Genomic DNA, 25408 nt, shown 5'->3' with positions numbered 1-25408 from the left:
AAAAAAATAGGAGATGAAGTTAACTACTATGAGATAGAATGGAGTGTTTAAGGGTCTTGAGAAGAAAGGAGAAGTTTGGGAATATAGCTTTATACTATACAATATAACTATATTATAAACAATATATACAATACAATATACAGTCTATCCAATACAACTGTATTGTAGAAAATTAATAATCAGGGAAGAATTTAAAGGATTTTTCTTTAGCAGTGAGTGATCAGTTGAACTTATAAGTTTGCAAAGGAACTGAGTTATCATGACTTCCTTTAACTGTAGGAGGGGCAAAAAGGATGTAGATTATGGTGTTGACTCAGGACTGAGGATTGCTAGAGTGTGAATGATGGAGACACAAGGAAGCAAGAGATTCAAGGATAGAGGACAATGAATATAGTTTATTTGTCAGTTCTAGAGATAAGACTGAAGGGAGGAAAGTGAAGCCAGAGCAGGGATGATTTGGAGAACAGGACTCTGTGTGTTCAGCAACAGGACACATAGCAGGATGCCTGGGATGGATACCTAAGTGAGATTTGAAGCATTGTCTGGAACTGGCTAGCTAACTTGAGTTAGATGAGTTTGCATTCAAATCACTCACCAGTGAAGACAGGGAATATTGCCCCTCTGGGTGGATTAACTGAGAGGAAGGTGAAAGGAGGGATTCATGGAAGAGTAGAGGATTGAGATGAGGTCCAAAATGTGTTGTTTCAAGTGTAGCAGCAAGGTACCCCTAGGTAGCTGCTGAGGGTAGATGTCTGGATGAGATGTGAAGTAGTTCTGGGGCTAGCAAGACATAGTTAACTTCACTACTCATATCTCCTATTTCTGTGCATTTGGGAGCTGTCCCCCATGCCTGGAATGCACTTCCTCCTTATGTTTGACTCTTAATGTCACTAGCACATAATAAATGCTTCTTGATCAATTAATTGATTTGATGCCATGATAGAACAACTCATGAGCAGGAGTATTGTTAGAAGCAGATAGGTTAGAACCAGATTGTAATATGCCAGAAGAATTTGTGTTTGATCCTAGAGGAGAGCGAGCCACTGGAATTTTTTAAGCCAAGGAGTGATGTGGATTTGTCCTTTAGGAATGTCAGTTTAGGAGCAATGTGGAAGATAGATTGGATACAGGAGAGACTAGAGGCAGGGGGAGCAGTTGGTCTCCTAATTAGAAAGCTACTGCTATAGTTCAAGCTAGAGTTGGTGAGGGTTTGAACTAGGGTTGTTATATTATTATTTTGTCAACACAGAGAAACGGATAGATGCAAGAAGTGTTGGGGAAGTAGAATTAAAAAGATGTGGCAACTGATTGTATATTAGAAGTGAAAGGAAGTAAAGAGTCATGGATACCCTCACAGAGGCAATGCAAGAAAATTATGAAAAGAGAATAGCTTGGCAAAAGAAGTATAAAATTTCACTGAAGAAAGTAACCATAAAAATTAAAATTAGTCAAGTGGAAGCCAATGACTTCACAAGATATCAAGAAACAATAATACAAGGTCAAAAGATTAAAAAGAAAAAAAATGTGAAATATCTTGTCAGAAAGAACAACAGTCATGAAAAATAGATCAAGGAGAGATCATTTAAGAACCACTGGCTACCTGAAAGCCATGATTTAAAAAAAAAAAAAAAGAGCCTAGATATCATATTTCAAGGAATTAGAAAGGAAAACTGCCCAGATATTATAGAACCAGAGGGCAAAGGAGAAATTGAAAAAAATTGCCAGGTCACCTCCTGAAAGAGATCCCAAAATGAAATTCCCAGGATATTATAGCCAAATTTGGAGCACCCAGGTCAAGGAGAAAATACTGCTAGCTTTCAGAAAGAAATACTATGGAGGCAGCCAGGTAGCACAGCGAGTAAGTGCACTGGCTCCAGTGTCGGGATGACCTGGGGATCAAATCTGGGCTCAGATACTTAGCACCACACCCAGAAATAACTGGCTGTGTAACCTACTTAATCCCAATTGCTTAAAAAAGAAAAAAAAAGAAATACTATGGAACTACAAGATTTAGTAGCTACCACTCTAAAAGAGCATGGGCTTGGAAATATGATTCCCAGAATCCAAAAGGAACTAAGAATAACCTACCCAATAGAATAACCTAGCAAAACTAAGTGTAAATCCTAGAGAGGAAATAATTTCCAACACCCCTAATAAAAGGACCAGAGCTGAATATAAAGTTTGACATTTAAATACAAGACTCCAGAGAAACATAAAAAAGTAAATATGAACAAGAAATCATAAAGGACTTAATAAGGTTAAACTGTTTCATTCCTATATGGGAAATTGATAAATGTAACTCCTCTTTTTTTTTTTTTTTTTTTTGGAGACTCTTGTGGTTGATTTGCCCAAGGTCACACAGCTAGTGTCTGAGCCTGAATTTGAACTCAGGTCATCCTGACTCCAAGACTGGTGTTCTAGCTGCCCCTATGTAACTACTAAGAACTTTATCACCATTAAGGCAGTTAGGAATCTCTCCACTTAGAGGACATGGGTGAGTATTAGGTTGGGATGGTCTCAAAAAAAAGAATGGAAGGGAGAGAAAAAATGGGGGAAATTATCTCATGTAAAATAATTACACAAGGAGAGTTTTTGTAATGGAGGGGAAAATGAGGGGGAGTGGGCAGTGTGTGAACCTCCCTCCCTTCTGCACTGGTTCAAAGAGGTAATAGTTTATATGCACACAGAGATGGGTGTAGAAATTCATCTTACCCAACAAGGAAATAGGAAGGAAAGGAACTAAGAGAAAAGGGATTGGGTGATAAGAAGGACTGGTTAAAGGAGGCAGTGGTCAAAGGCTAACCAGGACAGGGTAAAAAAAGAATAAACAGGAAGGAAATACATAGTTGTCATAAATGTGAATGGGACAAACTCATAAAATGATAGAAGGTAGCAGAACTGATTGGAAGCCAGAATCCAACAATATATTGTTTACAAGATAAAGGAAGAGTTTTATCTTTTGGTAGTTTTACATATCCATCTGGCAAATTTTCAGTGATTTTTGACTAACAGACTTGGAGTTTTTGGAGCCCTGAGATAAGTTTAGAGGTTGCTGTCTGCAGTGGAGAATATGACAGGATTTCCATACACAGGAAAATAAATAAACACCAGTTTTATAGGAGCTAGAGAAAAGTATAGGGTTCTGGCATAGACTTAAGAAGAGCTTTTCCAAGACTGATCAGGGACCCAAAAAACAAGGTAGGACCTGGGTACAGATTCAATCAACAAACATTTTTTAAGCACCCACTGTGTGCTGAGTATTATGCTAATCTCTAGGGATTAGAAAAGGAGGCAAAAGATAGTCCCTGGGGGTGGCCAGGTAGCACAGGGAGTAAGAGCACTGGCCCCAGAGTCAAGATGACCTGGGGATGGAATCTGGGCTTCAGATACTTAGCACCTCACCCAGAAATAACTGGCCATGTAACCTTGAGCAAGTTACTTAACCCCCTCATTTAAAAAAAAAAAGGTAGTCCCTGTCCTCAAGGAGTTTACAATCAAATGGGGGAGACAACATAAAAACAGATATAGAAAAGTAAACCATATATAGGATAATTAGGAAATAATTAACATAGGGAAAGACACTAAAATTAAGTGAGATTGGGACTCTCTAGAAGATGGAATTTTAGTTGGAGTTTGACAGGTCAGTAGTTGGATTAGAGGAGGGGAGAGCATTCCAGGTATGATGGACAGCCAGAGAAACTATCTGGAGCTGAGAGAGTATCTTGTTTATGGAATAAACCAGGAGTCCAAAAGTACTTGGTTAGGGGAGTAAGGTGTAAGAAGACTGGAAAAGTAGAAGGACTTTGAAGGCCAGAATGTTTTATATTTGCTTCTGCAGTCAATAGGAAGCCACTGGATGAAGTAGGCTGAACTAGGCTTTAGGAACATCATTTTGATGGCTGAATGAGGATGGATTGGAATGGGTAGAGACTTCAGGCAAATAGACCTTTCAGCAGGCTATTTCAATAGTCCAGTTGTGGCGTTATGAGTGCTTGGTAATGATGTCAAAGGAGGGAAAAGGGGCCTCATTTAAGAGATGTTGCAAAGGTGAAATTCACAGGCTTTGGCAGCAGATGGATAGGGGAGGTAGGTGAGAGATATCAAGGAGTCTAGGTTGACTCCTAGGTTGTGAGCCTGAGGAACTGGGCAGTGGGTTTTCAGAATCCCCTCACAAAAGGACAGGATGGCATAAATTGGAAGCCAAGCTTGAGTCTTCAGAACATCCCATACTCAGAGAAACTGGATAATTGAGTACAAAGAAATATAGTAAAGAAGTTTAGAATCCAGCCTTTGAGAGACTGGTATCAGAATAACCCAGATCAGGTAACTACTGGTGGAGGCAGACACAGTCAGCACCTTAGTTCAGACCTTCAGTACTTCTTACTGTATTATCAACACAGTCTTTTGTTCTCCATATGTCAAATCTCCTCTTACTCAAATCCAATGTATGATTTCTGGCTGCCAAAATGGTTTTCCTTAAATGCAGTTTTTACCCTGTCACTCCTGCTGTTAACTCCAGTGGCTCACTGTTGCCTCTCAGATCAAATAAAATTTCTGTTTTCTTTTAAAAACATATATATTTATTGATATCTTTTGTTTTTCTATCACTTCAATTTCCTCCTGACATTTCCCCCTCCCTCCTGCCAGAGAGTTATCCTTGTGACAAAGAACTTGAAAAAAGAAAAAATGTCAGCAGCCTTGATCAGTACATCAAGATAACTGACATTATTTGCAATATTCCACACCCATGTGTGGGGGACACTTCTGTGGAAGTGTATGTGTGTTAGGAGTATTTTCTCAACTTTTTTTTAGGGCCAGGTTTGCTCTTTGGAATTTTGCAACATTCATTTTAAATTGTTTTGTGGTTGTAACTTTTAAAGCCCTTTACAATCTCACTCCAGCCTATCTTTTCATCCTCACTGAATATTACTACTATTCCTACACTGTGCCGCCTAACTAAACCAGCCTTTTCATTGTTCCTTACGTGTGCTAACATGACAAAACTATATCTCTTGTGTCAGTGCCCTTACAGTAGCCACCCCCCATGTAAAGCATATACTGCTTATCTTAGTAAATAGTTTGTTGGTTTATTGATTGAAGGCAGTCTTGATACTAAGCCAAAGTATATTTATTTCCCCACAGTTAAAATTGAAGTTATTGTGGGGCCCACAGAAAGTGGTTAGCAGGTACAGTTAACTGAACTAAAGAGAATGGGGCAGGAGAATAAAAAGAGACTGTTATCTCAAGTGAGATAATATTTATTAAAAATTCTTAGTATAGTGGCTGATACATTATAGGGACTTATTCCGTTCTCCTTTCATCCCCTACCTCAGCAGACTTTTCTGTCTAGATTCAACTTATTGACTCTTAACTTTGGTATTTCATGAGTATGGACTCAAATCCTGAAATTTAGTCTTGACCATTAGTTTCTGAATTTTATCCCAAGTCTAGGCCTACTGCCCGGTTTAACCCCCAACTTTTTCTTGGTTTCCCTGGTTCTGCCATTTTGTCCTGCCTCTGAACTTCAAGGACCTCATGTTGACATTTTACTATACTTTAATCATGTATTTAAACTTAGCTTAAGCCTTCAGAAGCAAAAATAATCACAAGTTAATTTTACAGAACAGAGGACCTGTGATTTCATCAGCTTGGGGAATTCTTCCCACTAGATCACAGTTATGACTTAGTAGCTGACACTTAGGAAGTTGCCTGAGTCATATGGAAAATAATTGCCAAGGGGTCAGTCATCAAATGTTATTTGTCTCAGAGAGATTATCCTGTCTCTGTATGTTTTTGAGATTATATTGAATTGAAAAGTCACTCTGTTCCATCAAATTTTGGGTTATAGAAGTTCAGAATTTCAGAGATACAAGACATCTTGGCAATTATCTGGTCATTTTTCTTAGGGAAAATTGTGTCCAAGGTCATACACTAGCAAAACTGGAATGTGAGGTCCCCTTTCTTAATATTCAGTAGAAGGATGAAATTCAACTCTCAATTTCTGACAACAAAAACTATTTGGTATTTAAGGTGAATATCTTGATTTAAGCTGCAAGTGGATGGATATAGGCATATAGTAAAGGCATCAGTTTGTTCAGCATTTTAGTAGGAAATTTTTGACTTTACTGTTTTTTCTTTTCTTTATTTCCCCAGTGCTTAAAACATAATAAATGCTTAATTCTTGCTGATTTGCCTTGATATAAACAAATAGGGGACCATATATCCGAAAACATGGTTTAAGTGAACTTAATAATTTTATAATTGTGAGTCTTTATCAAGTTTGTCCTCTCTTTGAGAAATCGCCCTGGTTAAATTTTTTTTTTTGGAGGGGGAAGGCAGGGCAGTTGGGGTTAAGTGACTTGCCTAAGGTCCCATGGCTATTAAGTGTTAAGTGTCTGAGATTGGATTTGAACCCAAGTCCTCCTGACTCCAGGGCCAGTTCTCTCTATTCACTGCACCACCTAGCTGTCTCCCTGGTTAATTTTTTAATATTTTTACCTATGAGAGATATATCTGTCTTTATTTTCCTGTATAAATGTTTAGCTAAATAAAAAATTTTTGGAGAAGAAATTGCTCCTAATCATTTAAAAAGTATTTACTTAGTGACTAAAATTGCCAGGCATTGTAAAATGGGTGCTAGGTATCCAAATAGTCTCTTCCTTCAAAGAGTTTATATTCTGTTTGGGGAGACAAAACACACATATAGGTAGAAGTAAAAGGTAATTTGATTCGGAGGGTGCTAATCTTTGAGGAATTATGACTCAATTAAATTCAATTAAACATTTATTAAGCTGTGACTGTATGCCAGGCACTGTGCTAAGTGCTGGGAATACAAAAAGAGGTAAAAGATAGCCTCTGCCTTCAGGAAGCTTAACAATCTAACTAGGGGGATAAAATACAAACACATATATACAAAAGCAAGTTATATAAAATATAAATAGGAAATAATTAAAAGTGGGAAAGCACTGGAATTAAGAGGAGTTAGAAAAGCCCTGATGGAGAAAGTGGAATTTTAGTTGGGACTTAAAAGAGGACAGGGAGGTTAATATTTGGCATGGAAGAAGGAGAGTATTCCAGTCATGGTGGACAGCCAAAGAAAATTCCTGGAGCTAAAAAATGGAACATCTTGTTCATGGAACAGCCATGAGTTCAGCGTCACTAGATTGAATAGTACATGTTGGGGAATAAGGTGTAAAAAAACTGGAAGGGGGGGGGGTGGGAGCTAGTTTATGGAGACCTTTGAATGCCAAAACAGAACATTTTGTATTTGCTCCTGGAGGCAATAGGAAGCCACTGAATTTTATTGAGAGAGGAATAGCCTTTTCAGATAATTGTGGATATTCTTTGATATTACACCAAAACTTGACAAGTGATAGATTCTTAAAGTTAGCTGCAGTATGAAATCCAAAACCAGATCAGTGAACTTTTCCTGTTCTAGATGTTAGTCTGTCCTTCTAATGTTGGCACCTCATTATACAATATCAAAAAAATCACATTCGTTAACATTCTCATTGATGTCATCAAAAAAGTCTTTAAGTATTGGAAAGCTGTCAAGTTCATGGTGGTGGATACAAGTTTTCCAAGATTTTAATTTTTGTTTGAAAGCTTGAATTTTATCATTGCAACAAATACTGTCATTAGTTTTATTTGAAGAGCAGCCTCACTTTGTTCATTTTTTGGGAAAATGTCTGCCAAATACCCAAATCTTAATTAAACATAATTTGCCAGTCATTCTTTCATGTAAAAATAATGTTCTATGAAAAAAGGAGCTAGTTAGTTCAGTTTGCACTTGAATTAAGGAACAAAGTAAAAGTGCTTTTCCTCAAGATAACCATTGTATTTCAGTATGGAGTAGAAGTACTTGTTACAGGTACCTCCCATTTCATCACACAGCATATTTAAAAGATGTGTAGTTAAGATTTGGGCTGAGGTTTAATAAAATTAATTTTTTTATTGCTTCACTAAGGGCATTCTTAAGTGCAGCTGATTTTTTTTTTCTTCCTGTGATCGTGGACATGAAGAATATGGTAACTACAGTTTAGTGTAACTGCTTTGATTCATTTTAAGACTCAGATGATTTTACTTACTTTTGCATTTGTACTGTCACTCCAAATGTCCCTGGTTGCTCCAGGGAAAACATAATATTCAAGAACTTTGATGAATATAAGCAAAACAAGTCAAATCTATAGATTTGTCCATTTGTAAGAAAAAAGTATAGTTTTGCAGATGAGATATTAATTCAGCCTTCATATTTGCAGCTAAATCTTTAAATTGAAAGTCATGCAACCTCTTGAAAACTCCTCCATACTCTCACACTTGTGGGCAGCTAGGTAGCATAGTGAATAGAGTGCCAGACCTGGAGTCAGGAAGACTTATCTTTATGCATTCAAATCTGGCCTCAGACACTTACTAGCTGTGTGACCCTGGGCAAGTCGCTTAACTCTGTTTGCTTAGTTTCCTCATCTGTAAAATGAGCTGGAGAAGGAAATGGCAAACTACTTCAGTATCTTTGCCAGTAGAACACCAAATGGGGTCACAAAGAGGTGAACTGAAATGATTGAACAACAAACATGTAACTTGTGACAGAATGAGAGTGAAAAGGAGAAAATAATCTCTTAGATTTATTATAAAAATAGCTTGGGCTTCTAGAGACCTCAGGAGTCCTCTAAGGCCATTGAGGTACTTGAGAACCTTTGCTCTATAGATATAGAGGAATTTGGAAGAGGGATAGGTTTGAGCAGAAAGATGAGTTCTTTTTTGAGTTTGAGATCCCCTCAAGATATTCTTGTCCAAAAGGCATTTGGTGATGTAGGACTGGAGCCTAGGAGAAAAGACTAGGGCAGGATCTATATAAATGTTGCAGTCATCTTAGATGACTCATACATCTCATAGTCACTCATACAAAGAATAGAAAAGATGGCTTAGGACCTCACAGTATTTCATGGGGTATTTTCATAATTAAGGGTTTTGATAAGGATCATAATCCATTTCTGAGCTCATCATCATTGTTATCATCGTAGCAGCTAGTATTTATATAGCACTCACTATATGCTAGGCATTGTATTAAATGCTTTATAAATATTATCTCATTTAATCTTCACGAGAACCTTGAAAGGTAGGTGCTGTTATTAAGCCCATTTTATAGTTTAGGAAACTGAAGATTTAAGTGATTTGCCCAAGGTCATATAACTAGTAAATGTCTGAGGCTGAATTTGAACTCGTCTCCCTTATTCCAGACCCAGTGTTCTGTTCACTGCCACACAGCTTCTTTATACACACGGGACAAGCCAAGTGTCTGTATTATGATATGTAGTTGGATTGACTGCTAGTAGACCTAGTCCATTTGTCTTGATCATATAGTTCAGATGGACAATATTCTGGTCCCAGAACTAAACAAGAAGAGGAAGGAGTTAATGTATTTAGAAGAAGGGATATTTGATGTATGGCACACATGCTCCACTGGTATGCATACAATTCCAAGATAGCTAAAGGAAGGTCCACAGAATCCCTATAGAGGATTTATGGGAGTGTTTGAAAAATTCACACAAGACAAGATGGATTGCTGTCTTCATTCATGGTAATATTTCTGTGGTATTGTCATGATTTCAAAGTCTAGTAACTATTGAAAGACTCTCTTCACTTATCTTGAACTTCAACTACCTGTTAGGCATTTGTATACTACCTTTCAATGTCTGAAGATATTTCTTTTTTTTCTCTACCTAGAAAAATAAATTATCTTGTTAAGGAGTTCTACTTACTCTCCATTTTTTGGTTATTATTCCCGTCTACTCAGCAGTTACTCTGTTCCTTCTGAAGTGCCCCTTCCAGTAGCTACCCTCCTTAGCTCACATTCTTATTTATGAGTTGGTCTCTTTGAAGGGAAGGAACTATCCAGGTTCAAGGTACTGTGTGGGTCCCTACTTCTAAAACTCCATAGTTCAAATGCTTCCACTGATTTATTTAACTTTAATAGCCACTGACACAATTAGCTCAAAGAAGGAAACACTAAGATAGCATAGTAAGAACAGTAGATACAAACCATTCCCCCTCATGAACCTTGGTCACATTGTCCTACAAATATATTTAGCATCAGTGGGATGAATGGGCACACAGGAAAAACATGTGATCAACTCATGCCTCCAGCACTGCTGTGCCCCTTTGTCCTTTCTCATTGGATCTTTATACTATTCCCCCCAGGGCACATCCTCTCTGATGGGGGTATAAAGCCAACCAGCCCTCCCCAGCCCATGGCTCCTACTGCATACTTTATCTTGAAAAAGAACTGAAGTTTGCCTATACAAGTGGGTGCTGGAAGAGTTGTGACTTAGGAGTTGTGAAATGGTCAAGTTTCCTGGGTTCTCTGGCCATTTCTTGTGAATGAAATTATGTATAAATACAAATTTTGAATTATAATTTGAGATCAAATCATTCCCAGATATATCAATCTGGTTGGAACAGATTTATGTTTTCAGAACTAGGAACTGACTGTATTTGTTGTAATTTCCTTGTTTGTATCTTTTGTTTTTTCCTTTGACGATTTCAACCGAGGTTTCTTTGTATTCACTTGATATTTAGTAAATTTTGGTCCAGCTTCTCATTTTTATCTTGTGTATGCCTTTGATTTTTATCTGTGTTCCTTGTGAGCAATAAATTGCAGGATTTTGTTTTCTTATCAAGTATATCACTTTTTTATTGTTAATTAACTCATATTTAAAGTTATGGGAGTTGGATTTGTTTTTCTACATTTGTGCCTCAGGTATTTTTTAAAAAATTATTATTATTGGGGTGGCTAGGTAGTGCAGTGAATAGAGCACCAGCCCTGGAGTCAGGAGGACCTGAATTCAAATGTGTCCTCAGACACTTAACACTAGCTGTGTGACCTTGGACAAGTCACTTAACCCCAATTGCCCTACCTTCCCTCTTGCAAAAAAGAAACAAAAATTTCAAAAAATTATTATTAATTTTTCTTTTGTTATTTCCTTTCTTTTAAGACAGTACTTGGTGTGTGTACTCTAAGGTAATCCTATTCTTACAGGCTTTCTTCCCTTCACCCTCAGTATCCTACTTCTGTTTACCAACCCTTACTTTACTTTTGTGGCTTTACTTAATTTATATCTTCCTTCTTAGAACTAGTTGTCTTAATTCTTACCCTTTTTCTAACCCTTTATTCCCCCTCCCCAGTTAAGTGATTAATTAAAAATCTGTCCTCCTTACTACATTCCACCTTCTTTTGTTTACATTTTTTTCGTTTTCTAAAGGACCAAGTCTGAGTTCCTTCCTTTTGACCAATTACTGCTTTACAGATCCTGCTTCTTCACCCTGCCCTCCTTACATGTGCCTCCTACTGCACACTTTACCTTGAAAAAGACCTGAAGTTTGCCTGTACAAGTGGGTGCTGGAAGACTTGTGATGTGTGAAATGCAGTGAATAGAGCACTGACCCTAAGAGTCAGAAGGACCTGAGTTGTGAAATGGTGAAGTCTCCTGGGTTCTCTCACCATTTCTTGTGAATGAAATTATGCATAAATACAAGTTTTGAAGTCCTCAAGGATTTCTTTAACTTGTTCTCTTCATCGATCCCTTCTCCTTGTCTATTCCAGACTTTCATTCATTGCTTCCTGGACTTCAGGCTTATTTATTCCTTCTTAGCCTCTTCTGTTATCTTCTCTTCTTTTGTTCCCTATGGAATTAAGATTTCTAAAGGACCAAGTCTGGGTTCCTTCTTTTGACCAGTGTCTGTATTACTGCTTCATAGATCCTGCTGCTTCACCACACCCTCCTTACCCCCTACTCTTTTCTGCTGTGCCTCACTCTTTTTTTTTTTTTTGAGGGAGGAAGTAGGGCATTTGGGGTTAAATGACTTATCCAAGGTCACATGGCTAGTGTTAAATGTCTGAGACTGGATTTGAACTCAGGTCCTCTTGACTCCAGGGCTGGTGCTCTATTCACTGTGCCTCACTCTTAGAAGTATCAATTCATGAGGGAGGTAATAAACATAGAAAGCTTGTTTCATAGTTGAAGTCCCAGGTCCTGTAGTCCAGTTCTGCCCCCTGCCTTTCCCATAATCATTTTCTTTCCCCTTTTTCAGAGTCAGACGGTGGCAACAGTGGAGAGAATGCTGGTCCTGGAGTCAGAAAGACCTGAGTTCAAATTCAGCCTCAGATAGTTACTAACTATGACTCTGAGCAAGTCATTTAACCACATTTTGCCTCAATTTCCTCAGTTATAAAATGGGGATAATATCATTATATAAATTCCTATTCCCTCCATCCTCTCCCATTTGCCATGCAATCTTCTCTCTGGGTCCATGCCTATTTACTTTTGGGGATGCCTGTGTTGTTCACTTCCTCCACCCCACCCTCTAGTAGCAGTAGTGGCTCTAGTTTTATTTCTTAAGGTAGGATGTTGTCCATGAAGATAGAAACCTCTTTCAGAGGAAGTGGCCTCCTTGTGCACCATCTCCCTACAGATTGAACTATTATAGCATTCCTACCCTTCACCCCCTTTACGAAATACACTCTCCCTCCATGAAAATGTTCTTCATTAGGAACCCCCTTAAAAGCTGAATGAGTCAAGATCTCTCCCGTTCTTTTCCTTTCTTTTCATTTCCTCCCTGTGCTACCTAACCCATTCTTCTATAGCTCCTTTCCTTGCCAAGAAACCATTTGATTATTGTAGATCAGACGTTCCATCTATCCTCCAACTCTTGTTTCTGCTTTTATTCACCTTAATATTCTTCATTTTAGTTCCGCAAAATATTGATTTCTCTCTAGACAGCTGTTGCCTGGGTTTTATTCCCTAGTGTTTTAGGCATGTAGTATCACAACTGTTCTAAGTTACTCCTTCGTCCTTATCCTTGTTCTTTCAGAAGCAAATCTCTTAAGGGTCTGTAGCCGCAAATACCCTCGCATACCCAGGATAACTGCTAGCACAGGTTCTTTGATCAACTTTTCTAAAGGAAAGCAACTCAAGAAGGGTTAACAATCTTCCTTTAATCAAACATATATCATTTACCTAGTTCAGGGGGAAAAAAACCAGCATCCTGAACTTCAGAGAAAATACAAACAGAAGTTACAAGCAGTTAAAAATACAGAAAGAGAAGATAACAGTTCAGCAGATCAACAGACAGGGCTTCTAATTGTCTAACCATCACATGTGTACAGTTAGTCGCCAGAGACAGACGCGCCTACATCTGGGTTTTCTAAAACATTCTTCTCTTCATTGGCTTTTTGAGCCTCTTTTGCCATTTGAGTTAGTCTATTTTTTTTTTTTTGGAGGGCAATTGGGGTTAAGTGACTTGCCCAAAGTCACACATCTAGTAAGTGTGTTAAGTGTCTGAGGCCGGATTTGAACTCAGGTCCCCCTGATTTCAGGGCCGGTGCTCTATTCACTGCGCCACCGAGCTGCCCCGAGTTAGTCTGTTTTTTAAAGTGCTATTTTCTTCAGTCAGGTTGTTGACTCTCATTTCATAATTTTCTTGCATCATTCTCATTTCTCTTCCCAATTTTTCCTCCACTTCTCTTATTTGGTTTTCAAAATCCTTCTTAAGCTCCTCCAGTTCATATTTTTCTTGGAAGCTTTTGGTGCGGGAGTTCTGACTTTGTTGTCATCCTTCCGTTCCATGCTTTGATCCTTTTTGTTCTCAAAAGAGGAATCCAAAGTTGTATTGCTGTGCTTGCTTTGCTTCCTTTGCTTGCTCATGTTGCCACTCAATTACTCGACTTGTGAGCTTTTTGCCACAGTAGAGCTCTGCTTCCAGAGAGGAGAGCTTTGTCCCAAATTGCTGGGGTTTTCTTAACTGTTGGAGGTATTAGTTGGCTGCCCTCTCTGAAGCCTCCACATACTCTGGCTCACTGGTCACACACCCCAGGACCTCCACCCTAGACAGCAATCCAGTTCCCAGAAGGTTAAAGCAGGAGCAGTTACCCCTCAGCGTGGTTGCTTGGTCCCCCCTACAATCTGCAGGCCAGGAGCTCTGAAGCAGCCATGCAGCTGCAGCTGCCATGCCTCAGCTATTTCTCGCTTCTGGGGGCAGAGGCCAGACTGCACTATTGGACTCTCTGTTTCCAAAGTTTACATTGACCACTCACTTTGTCTTTGGCATTTATGGGTTGATAATTCTGGAAACCACCACAGCTGCTGGTGATCTACTTTCCCCATGTCCCTCCAGCCAGGACTGGTGGGGCCACCCTGAGACTAACTCATGTGCGGCTCGGCTTTGCTCTCAACACACTGCAATGGACCCTTCCTGTTTGCCTGCCGGGTTGTCTTCAGCAGATTTGTTTCTCTCTATCACTTTGTGGGTTCTGTAGCCCTAAAGTTTGTTTAGAGTAATTTTTATAGGTATTTGAGGTGGTTATGGGGGGAGTGCCGGGAGTTTTCCTGCTTATACACAGCCATCTTGACTCCCCCCACCCCAACATCTAGGTTTTCAAACCCTGGGGGCTCAATGACTGCTCAGTCTCATCTGGCCAAATCTTGCAACTCTTCCCATGAGTGAGCCCCAAAGCAAAAACCTTGTCTCAGAGCTATATATAGCCTTCTTCAGGGTCAGAGAATATCACAACCCTCCTGATCCACTTGACTACAAGTAACAAAAGTTGTGCCTTCCTGAAAAACAAACCTACAGGCTCCATGTGACCACATGCAGCCTATTAGGGGTAGAGTTTATTTTCAAATCAGGAAAAGTCCTCAAATTCACCTAAGCCTGTTAAGGGGCAGGGAAGATCTTCAAATTCCCATTACCATTACAGGGTCATTGTTTATTCTTTTTTTTAATCAGTAAGTGTCTTTACTTGTGTTCCCCCCCCTCACCCCCCTTCTAATAGTCCCTAGAGATAGGGTAAGTCTTTCACTGTGCTTTCTCTGATAGCTGCATTTATTTGCTTTTCACTTGTGTGTGGGTGACTTTTGAGGGAGAGTGGGAGGTGTCAATATTTGAGGTTGAATGATCTGCCCCTGTCCAAGTTTCTTGGATTTTTGCAGGAATGCTTCAGATGCCATATTTGTTTATTAATGATTAGGCTCAAATTTACACCTTGAGTGCCTTTGCTTTAAATATATTATTCCATTCCTTTCTGTGGTTTCTGGTCAATGTAAAGTAGTTTTATGTTATGCCTTTGAAGGTTGTATAGTCACTTGCTGAGTGTGTTGTCATTGCAGTTGTTAAGTTTATGGTGCCTTGGAGTTTGAAACAAGTTTGGTTTTGGTTTTTGTTTTTTTTCCTTGATATGATCTGTACTTTTGATTGGTGTTTTGTTTTCTTTATTCAGAGGTTCTCGGAAGTTTTCTTATACTATTTCTTGCATTATAATGTTCAGGTTTTTTGACCTGTCATGTTCTTCTGGCTGGCCTGTTAGCTTTAAATAGTCTCTAGGCATTCTGTCTTTAAGATTTAAGTGTTTTGCTTTGTGTTTGTATAGAGATCATGTGTTGCTGAGTTTTTGAGAGACCTACTACAATTTTGGGTTTTTCTGTTGTGTTAATTATTTTTTATATCCAGGCCAAACTGCCATTTATTATTTTCTTACTTTTTCTCTCAAGATTCTGATTTTCTCTCTTAAATCATTCTGGAACATCCTGTTGGGACACTCTTTTGGGAATCCACAGGGTTCTGAGTTTCATCAGATATTGTTTCATTTTCCTTTGTTTTACAGCACTTATTTAAAGTCATTCATAATGTTTCAAATGTCTTGTTTCTCATCTAATTTTTTGTCTTTCCTGTTGATGTATCTTTTTGTGTTCTAGGTTTTCAGCTGAATTTTTTTTCTCCTGAGATCTTTGGTGTTTTTAGTCTCACCCCCTTCCCCCCTTTATATTTCCTGTGGCTCATTTTCTGACTCCTCACTTGATGTTGGGATTATATATCCTTTCCCTTTCCCCCCAGGCCCACCACTGCTGGACCTCAAACCTTTTATTGGCCTCCTCCCTATGTCTAGTAATTTCCTTTTCACTGGTTTTATTCCCTGACCCACGTATCTTCTAGGTGGATAGAACTGACCCAGCTGTATTCCAGGTTTCCTTCATATCTGTTATAGCCCTGCTATATACTGTATCCTTGCTATATATTTTCCCTTCCCCTTAACACAGTTCTCTCCATATTTTAGTTCTGTTGATGGACTGGACCCATGTCTGCCCCTTTTTTCTGGCTTGGGGAAAGATGACATGATTGTATACTAACAGATCTGCCACCTTAGGGTTTCCTAACCAGAGCACCACAGAGGTGCTGACCTCTAAGCAGAGCAAGGACCCTCGCCCCTTATAACTCAACCATCTCCACATTTGAGTAGGTAGAATTCAGTTCTTTTATTACTGCTGGATGGTAAAGCGAAGGGCAGGGGTGGAGTGTACCAGCAGAAACTTAAGCAGGAGAAAAATCCTTGAGTGGGTCCCAGAACACAATCCTATGAGTCAGATTGTATGCCCTACCTTCAACCTGAAGGTTGGTGGGAAAGGGAGGGTGCTGAATTAGTGTTTTCCACTGTGAATTCATAAGGCTGTAATTGTTCTATCTCCCACACATATTTCAGAGTAAGCATTGGAGAAAAATATCTAATTATCCATTTTGTAGGTTTTATTACCCTTATTCCATTGCATTAACTAAAACATAATTTGTTTCACCATCCTCAGTTGATAGGCACTGTTCTTTGCCACTACAGTGGCAAAAGAGTTGCTATATTTTTGTACATATAGACCCAATCTGATGAATGTAGGGTGGAACTTTAGGGTTTCTTTAATTTCTCTAATAGTGATTTGGAACATTTTTTTATATGACATTGATAGCTTAACTTTTTTTTTTCCTTTAAAATTTGCCCTTTTGTATGTCCTTTGACTGTTTATCTTGATGTTATTCTTAAAGTAAAGCAGCACTTTTTTTTTCTTTGGGTCAGTTGGATACACTCTATACATTCTTATTGTTCTTATTAGCACTTTTTTTCAGCATTGGGATAGTTTAAATCATTACAGTTTGGTTCTTGAGAGGCTCCATCCCTCCTGGGTTGACTTCCCTAGTAAAATGAATATTAGGTTCTGACAGGTGATCTATCCTTTTCCCAAGCTCTTTGGAATCTTTTTTCCCCCCACATTTAGGGTGTATGTCAGATTATGTTCAACCTTTCCTTCCTTATTTCAGTACTTTGAGACTAAATGTGGCCAGACAAAAATTATAAACCTGAAGGCAATCTAGTGGTAATCTATCTCTTTGAAGCAAAGCTTATTCTTAACGATGGACATATAGTTTGTCATCATTAATTTCCTTGAAGCCTTTCTGATTGGTGTGTGAACTGTCAGGACTTAAGCTCTCTTGACATAGGCTTTGAGAAATCAGTCATTTCTCTACTTTGATGAGCTGTCAGAGTTCTAGGTTACTTTTTTATAACCTGTTTTTTGAGCTAGGACCTAAAGGCTTTTTCTTTCTTAGTGGAGATCACTTAACCTGTTGATAATCAGTTCTAGCATTGTGAGTGTATGCAGACAATTAACTTAAGTATATTAAATAAGTATTTTAATATTAGATAACTAAAAGTTGGAAGTAACCATGATAAATAAATTACATTTAATTATTTATTTAGAAACGGTCTAAGGAAAGCTTCTTTAAGGTTTTCAGAAAAAGAGAATAGGGAACCTGAGGAAATGTCATACAACTCATCTTCTGCTAAGCTCTATTGAGTAAAGATTCACCTTCTTGGGCAGAGCCACAATGAAAGGCTTATGACTCATGCAAATACCTCATCCCATAGGAAGATTCAAGGGGGTTCCCAGAGCCTGTACCTCATCAAAGATGAAGAAACCAAGGGAGATACGAATTAAAGTGACTTGCCCAGGGTCACACAGCTTGCCAATGTCTGAGGCTGGATTTGATCTCAGTTCTTCCTGACTCCAGATCTAACTCTCAAACCACTGCAAAACTTAGCTTCTCTGTCAGTATTATCTAAAGACTGAACAAGTGAAAAAGAAACACTGAAGGTCATAAGCAAAAACAAGAGAGAATAATGCAAATTTTAACCTGATGAATGATAATAGTATCAAGGACAAAAATTGGTCAGCTATGAGAAGAAGAATTGCTTCTTAAGAAGAAGAGAATGTGAACATACTTCAAATGAAGAGAATGTGAGCATACTTCAAATAAAAAGAAAACATCAATTGAAAAAATGGACACAGAAATGATTATAATATGAATTATGGCATATTACCAGATTTGTGATTCAAAGTAGAAAAGAGGGGAATCAAAAAAAGAGGAATAATTAAGAAGATTAAGCAAAAAGAAATGGAGAAAAAATTAGAAATCACAAGGAGAAACAATGTAAGTAGATTTACTATACCTAGGTTAGATTAGGTTGATTAAGACGAAAAACTAAAGGAATGATTTAAAAACAAAGATTCCATTTTCACCTAGAAAATTGAGCTGTATGAGCCCCAAAATTTCTACATTAAAGTTTAAATAGAGCATTAAATCTTTTGAATGAATTGCAACATGTATTGGACCAAAAAGATAAAAAAAACCCATCTATGATGGCTCCTGTCTTGAAAAATAACTTGGCATTATTATTATTATTAATTATTATTATTATTATTATTATTATTTTGCCTTTTGGAGGGCATTTTGTGTGGGTATTAAGTGTCTGAGGCCAGAACTGAACTCTGGTCCTCCTGACTCTGGCTGGTGCTTTACTCACTTCGCCACCTAGCTGCCCCTTGGTGTTATTTTTTGGTTGTTTTTTTGATAGTTCAAACCTCAAAGAGTTCCTTGGTTATTTGTCTTGTCAGATGGAGTTTTGTACTTTTCCTCTTTTCATATTAGCAGAGTATGATCCCCCCCCCATCTGACAGAATAATCTTTAAAAGTTTAGATAAAATTAAAGTGATTTTGAAATAGATCTTTGCTCTCTACTCAGAGCAAATTCTCAAACATACAGTTAGAACATGGGTATTCTGATTTTTCAAATTAATCTGAAGTTCTCATGCTGGAAAAGAAGAATCTCATTCACAACATCTCTTTACCTATCAATTTTTATTCCAGATGGAATCTCCAAATCATATATGGAGGAAACTGAGTATTATAGAAAATACTTTTGCTGTAAGTCAGTATAGATTCTTGGCATCACCTAGAAGCCACTCATGCTTTCTTGGGAGCATAGCCTATTAGGGTTGATTTGAAGCTCTTGCTTCTTCATAAACATGCCCTACAAAAAGATTATTCTCCTACATTAGCAGAGTAGGGGAAATAGAGAACTGGCTAGGTACATGTAGCTATAAGATATTTTCAACAGATGCTCAATAGTCAGTATGGTTAGATATTATGATATAGTCTATGGGAAAAATCTGAAATTAATTATTATAATAAAGAAATTACAGGGGGTGTCTAGGTGGTGCAGTGAGTAGAGTCCCGGCCCCAGAATCAGGAGGACCTGAGTTCGGATCCAGCCTCAGACACTTAACACACACACACACACACACACACACACACTAACTAGCCATGTGACCTTGGGCAAGTTACTTAACCCCAATTGCTCTCCAGAAATGCAAAGAGAAAAATTATAGTAAATTCTATTTTTAGATTATCCCATAGTTCTGTGAGGGGAAAGGTCATAAACTTGTATTTGAACAGGAAATAAAGGACTGCTTTTTGAAGGCAGATTTTTTAATTATATTGAGGAAATGTCTGAAATAAGAATTTACCACACATATATTTTTATAGCAAAACACTGGCAATTTTCCTTTCCTACAGTTTTCACAAGATCTATAGAATACATGCCCCATTTCTCTACTAATCCCTTCCTTTATCAGGTTTGTATGACTAAAAAGTAAGGACTTTCTGGCCTTGAAGGAACCACTCTAGCCCTGTAATCCAACCAGTACCTAACTAAGAATAATCTCCCAAACATGGAAAACTATAGTGGTAAGACTGAAGAAGGAGCTGGGGAACTTGTACAAGTCACTTCACACCTCTAGGCCTCTTTTTCTTTCATCTCCCAAATGAGGAAGTCAGACTAAATGGTCTTTAAAAATTACCTTTCAGCTCTATGATCCTGAGAAGTGACTATCTAGACTTTGTTTAAAGACCTCCAAACCACCTTCCAAGGTAGTCTATTCTACTTTTTCTTTCTATAATTTCTTTCCACTGCTTTTGTTTTGCCCTTGAGGCCAAGCAGAAGAAAATCCTTTCCCCTGCTACAAGACAGCTCTTCAAATACTTGGAGACAACTTTCATGGTTCCAATAAGTCTCATCTTTTCCAGGTTCTTTGAATCATTCCTCATATGACAGGGTCTTAATGCTGACCAAACTCCTCATTTCTAAAATGTAGTGTCCAAGGGGTGGCTAGGTGGCACCATGAGTGGAGCACCAGCCCTGGAGTCAAGAGGACCTGAGTTCAAATCCTGCCTCAGACACTTGACACACTAGCCATGTGACTTTGGGCAAGTCATTTAACCCCAATTGACCTCCAAAAAGCAAACAATAAATAAAAATAAATTGTAGTGTCCATAAATGTGGTCCCATACTAGGGACATTACATTTGTCAATACAGCCTAAGACTGTGTTATATTTTAGGATCCCATTCCACACTCTTGACTTATATTGAGCCTACAGTCCACTGAAGGCATAAGATCTTTTTTCACAGAAATAAATCAATTAGAGAATGAACTCCTTGAAAGAATAGAGATGTTGTTTTTACTTCTCTTGTCTTCTCAATATAGTACTGTATTCAATACAGTAAAGTTCTTGTTTTAATGGGTTGAATTGTATTTTTTTTAATTTAGCAACATAACACATGAAGGAAAAAATCAAACATTTTTGTGTTGTCAATTTAATGAGGGGGTAATAATAGTTCAAGTGAACCCTAACAAATATTTTGTGACTTCAAAAATATATAACAGCAAATATTCCATGATGGGACCCTTCTAAATAAAAGCATGAGAATATGAACATATAAAAAAAAAATTCACCTTCTTATTTACCACAGGCTCTTAAAACTTCCTTTCAAAATTCCCATAGTTTATATTTCAGTCATCAGTTTTTCTTTTTTAAATTTATGGACTAAAACAAACATTTTACATAGTATAATAAGAAAAAAGATGATCATACATGACACTGCAAGTCTATTATATACAACTTGCTATTCCTTTTAAATACATAATCAAGTTGTCATGTTAATGTTTTTCTCCCCTTTTTTTCTTCCCTGCCTCCCCCCCCCCCCCAATGTCCAACCATCAGTTTCTCATAATTAGTCAGAATCAGTTCCAGAATAGCACTTTCCCTATATTATGACTTCTTTGGGGGGGGGGGGCGCGGGGGAAAGGGAAGAGAATAAAATGATCATAGGATCATAGAAATAGAGGTGAAAGTTACCTCAGAGACCATCTGGTCAAACCCCTCATTTACAGTTTAGGAAACTGCTTCTCACAGATAGGTTAAGTAACTTAGCCAAAGTTATATAGTAAGAGTTATTAAGACAAGTCAAAAATTTACCATCTGCTTTACTTTTGAAAGAGAAAAAGATCTAGCCAATGTCTGGATAGTTTGAGTACCCTATCACTATATTGTGTGTGTGCGCTGTGCTATGTTTGTAATCTGTGTCTAGGAAAGAAATAATCCACTTTTTTCCTTTTGACTGTAGGTTCTAGTATATTCCAACCATAATATCTTTTCTATTTTCCACCACATTTCTGCCCTGTTTTGTGAATTTCCTCTCATGAATGTGTTTTCTTAATACTTCATAAAACTCTGCTGCCTTCTAAATAATACCATTTGATCTGTGATTCTGATTTTTGAATTTCTGTTACTGTTGATACTGATTAGAATTGCTGCTTTGGAGTGCCTCAGACCCTAAATGCTGCCCACATCAGGAAATCCCAATAATCTGGCATCTTAACTTGATTTATTTTGAATGGATGACTCCATCATGGTTATTCACAATCTTCATCAAACTTACATTTACTAATTGAAGTCATCAGGAAAGCTCTGTCTTTTTATTTCCTGTCAGATCCTTCCCAGATAGACATTTCATTAATCTAGTTAACCTATTAGAATATGATTTCTGTCTGAATACAGTAATTCTGGAGAAACAAACACTGAGTCACTAGAAGATTAATCTTGGAAAATCGACTAAGTTCTGAGGATTAGAATTTTTTTTTCTTTAAATGCTTAAGGGTAACCATGAAGGGCTCACTGTATTCATAGTTATTATCAGAGGGCTGGTGTTTCTTTATATTCTGTATTCTTCATAGTCTGTCAGTAGCAAGGTAATTTTAAACAATTTTCTTTAATGAATCAAAATTGTGGGTGTAGAATTTATAAAGGCGCATGTTACATACAGATAGGAAATTACAAGTGCAAAGAAGTATATGCAGAAGTGCACTTATTGTAATAAATGGCTTAGAGATGCGTCGTATACCTGTCCAGGTCATTGTTTTTCTCCTTGCCTTCCCAAGAAGTCTATTATTTTTCTAGTTCTACAATGGAGCTATTCCACTCAGCTCCCTAGTTGAAGGAGGGTACTGGTTTCTTTTGGTTCCCAATTCTGGTCAGTTCAGACTTTTACTTTGGGCTTCTTTTACTTTGGTTTCATGTTCCAGTCATCTGATTTTTAGTGTCTTCTGTCTCACTCCTAACTCTCTAATTTCTTTTTTTTTTTTTTTGGCCAGGACCTAAACAAACCTAAAAGCTTTTTCTTAGTGATATCACTTATTAATCTGTTGATAATCAGTTCTAGTATTGAAAGTATATATACTGATATTAGCTCAAGTATACTAAATAAATATGTATGATATCAGATAACCAATGATGAATAAAGTCTGAAAGTTGGAGGTTACCTGCTTCTACCTTTACTGGAAAGGGTTTAAGAAAACTGCTTTAAGGGATTCAGTAAAAGAGAGTAAGAATAGGACATCTGAGGAAATGTAAGTACAATTACTTCTGTCAAGCTATACTCATTTTAGAAAGCTTAGAATCCCTTGAAATTGGTTTCCAGGAAATATGGAAATTTAGTTTTCCCGTCCTTTTGTTGGAAAAAACCTTTAAGGATAAAATAAACCATCAGTTTAGCCTCAGTTTTTGGCATAGTCTTTCCCAGGGAAACCTCTCTGCTTGACTCATTCTCTTAATATAATATTGCAGAAATCATGACCACCTCAGGAAAAGAGAACTTCCGCCTGAAGAGTTACAAGAACAAGTCCCTGAATCCTGATGAGATGCGCCGGAGGAGGGAAGAAGAAGGACTTCAGTTACGCAAACAAAAAAGAGAAGAGCAGGTAAATATTTTATCTTTATTAATTTGTTGTAGTTTGTTTAATATTCCAGAATAAACCTGAAAGCAGGCAGACAATTTGTAGCTTTGTTCATGGTTTTAGGTACTTGTTTTATGTACTCTCAAACCAGTCTATCTGTGAAGGCCATTTCTACACTGTGAACTCCCTAAACCATTGAATTACAGGTCTGTCTGACTCCCTCCATGCCCCAAAGTGCTAGAACAGTGCTTCTCAATTTTTTCCATCTTAAAAACTCTAGAAGAGTCAGTTGTTCTAAGTTTCTTTTTAGAAAAGCTGATGTATACTTTTGGGAGAGAATTCTAAGATTCATTGCCCAAAGAGAAGGTACGAAGGCTGAATGAGACAGATTGATGCTACATTATCCCAGTGATGGGCATACCTAGAAGAGTTCCAAAAAGGATTGTGGCATCACAATGGGGATGGGATGAGAAGACTAGTTATGATTTACTTATGATTATAATGGCATAACATACTTTTAAAAATATATATTTATTTCATTAAATATTTCCCAGTTACATGTTTAAAAAATTCAGCAGTCACTTTTTAAAAACTGTGAGTTCCAATTTCTCTCCCTTCTCCCTGAGAAAGCAAGTAATTTGATATTTATTATACATGTAAGTCATGCATTTCCATGTCAACCATGTTTCAAAAGAAAACATTATACAAAGAAAAACAAATTTTTTTTTTTTTATTAAGCAATCGGGGTTAAGTAACTTGCTCAAGGTTACAAGGCCAGTTATTTCTGGGTGTGGGGCTGAGTGTCCGAGCCCGGGATTCGATCTCTGGGTCGTCCCAACACTGGAGCCGGTGCTCTTACTCGCTGAGCCACCTGGCCGCCCCTTAGCAATTGGGGTTAAGTAACTTGCTCAAGGTTACACGGCCAGGTGTTTCTGGGTGGGTGCTAAGTGTCTGAGCCCGGGATTCGATCTCCAGGTCTTCTCAACACTGGAGCCGGTGCTCTTACTCGAGGAAAAACAATTTTTTAAAAGTATGTTTCAGTTTTCATTCAGAGTTTATCAATTCTCTCTCTGGAGGTGGATAGCATTTTTTATCATGGGTCTTCTGAAATTGTCTTAGATCACTGTCTTGATCAGAGTAGTGAAGTCTTTCATAGTTGGCTACCCTTACAATATTGCTGTTACTGTGTACAATCTAACCAGCTTTTTTTTTAACCTGTGTCAACCATACTTACTCAATTCTTTGTAGAGAAGAAACCTTTTCAAGTTCATTTCCATTAATATTATATTGCTACATTGTAAACAAGTAGAAGGAAAGGTTGAACACTGTATACCAAAAAATAACTTTATGATCAGATACTTATTTGCCCAATTGCTTTTCCCCCATTCATTCAGCTGTGATGGATAATAATAGGCATATATACTTACACTGATTTTTTTGGGAAGTAGAACACTTTTCAAGACAACTACCTTTCTCTTCAGTTTTTTTTTTTGTTGTTGTTTTTTTTAACCACCTACATCTTAATATAAATCACATACAGATTACTGCACATAAATGTGACTTGATGTGTACATAGAGGCTTATCAGTTGTTTTAACATCTAGTTCTCAGTGCATAAATCCTTTTATAGAGGTTGATTGGAATTCACTATACATGCTTGGTGTCTTGAAGATTTAGGACTCATTTCAAGTGAATGGCACACAACAACTCTAGGATGGGTTAGAATGATTTTTTAAAGCAAAGCACAGCATTGGAAGGTATGGACAGATACAGTCAGGGATAGAGTGGTTTCTGTTCCCTCTATTGTCTAGTGGCAGCATGTTGGGTGGTGGCTCAGATAAGTAATGGATATACTTATTGTTTGAAGGCCTGGGTTTACATAGGGTTTTCCAGCAGAGGTCCTGCTATGATGGGCATCATGTTGTCAGTAGAATTTTGGGGCCAGGCAGCATGGACCAGTAGAAAAGGGAGGGAATGTTTCTAGTACAGAAGGCCTACTTAGGATGATGAAGGTGGAATCATAACTTTGCCATATCCACAAGATTGCTAGAGAGTTTCAACAGTCTGCTCTAACTAGAACTGGGTGCAATTTGAACCTCAAGTCACTTGAGTCAAGTATATCAGAATTATATAATAGGAGACAGTCCTAAAAGTGGAGCCTTAGACTCCTCTGGCTTTTCACTTGG

General features: G+C 37.8%; 1 protein-coding gene across 2 annotated transcripts in view; it reads left to right on the top strand.

Moving 5' to 3' along the window:
- KPNA1 (karyopherin subunit alpha 1) overlaps nucleotides 1–25408 on the top strand; it is a 92001-nt gene that overhangs the window by 17915 nt on the left and 48678 nt on the right. For both annotated transcript variants that reach the window (XM_069064922.1, XM_069064923.1), the window contains exon 2: nucleotides 23114–23247. In XM_069064922.1, coding sequence (XP_068921023.1) covers nucleotides 23119–23247 — 129 coding nt within the window. In that variant the 5' untranslated portion in view covers nucleotides 23114–23118. The remainder of the gene's footprint in view (nucleotides 1–23113; nucleotides 23248–25408) is intronic.

Source organism: Petaurus breviceps, unplaced genomic scaffold, assembly GCF_028583685.1.
Source record: "Petaurus breviceps papuanus isolate PSGF00001 unplaced genomic scaffold, PetGlider_PUasm1.0 90654, whole genome shotgun sequence".
NCBI classification, from domain to species: Eukaryota; Metazoa; Chordata; class Mammalia; order Diprotodontia; family Petauridae; genus Petaurus; species Petaurus breviceps.
Note: the sequence above shows the minus strand (reverse complement) of the source record. Positions and strands in the feature narration are given on the sequence as shown.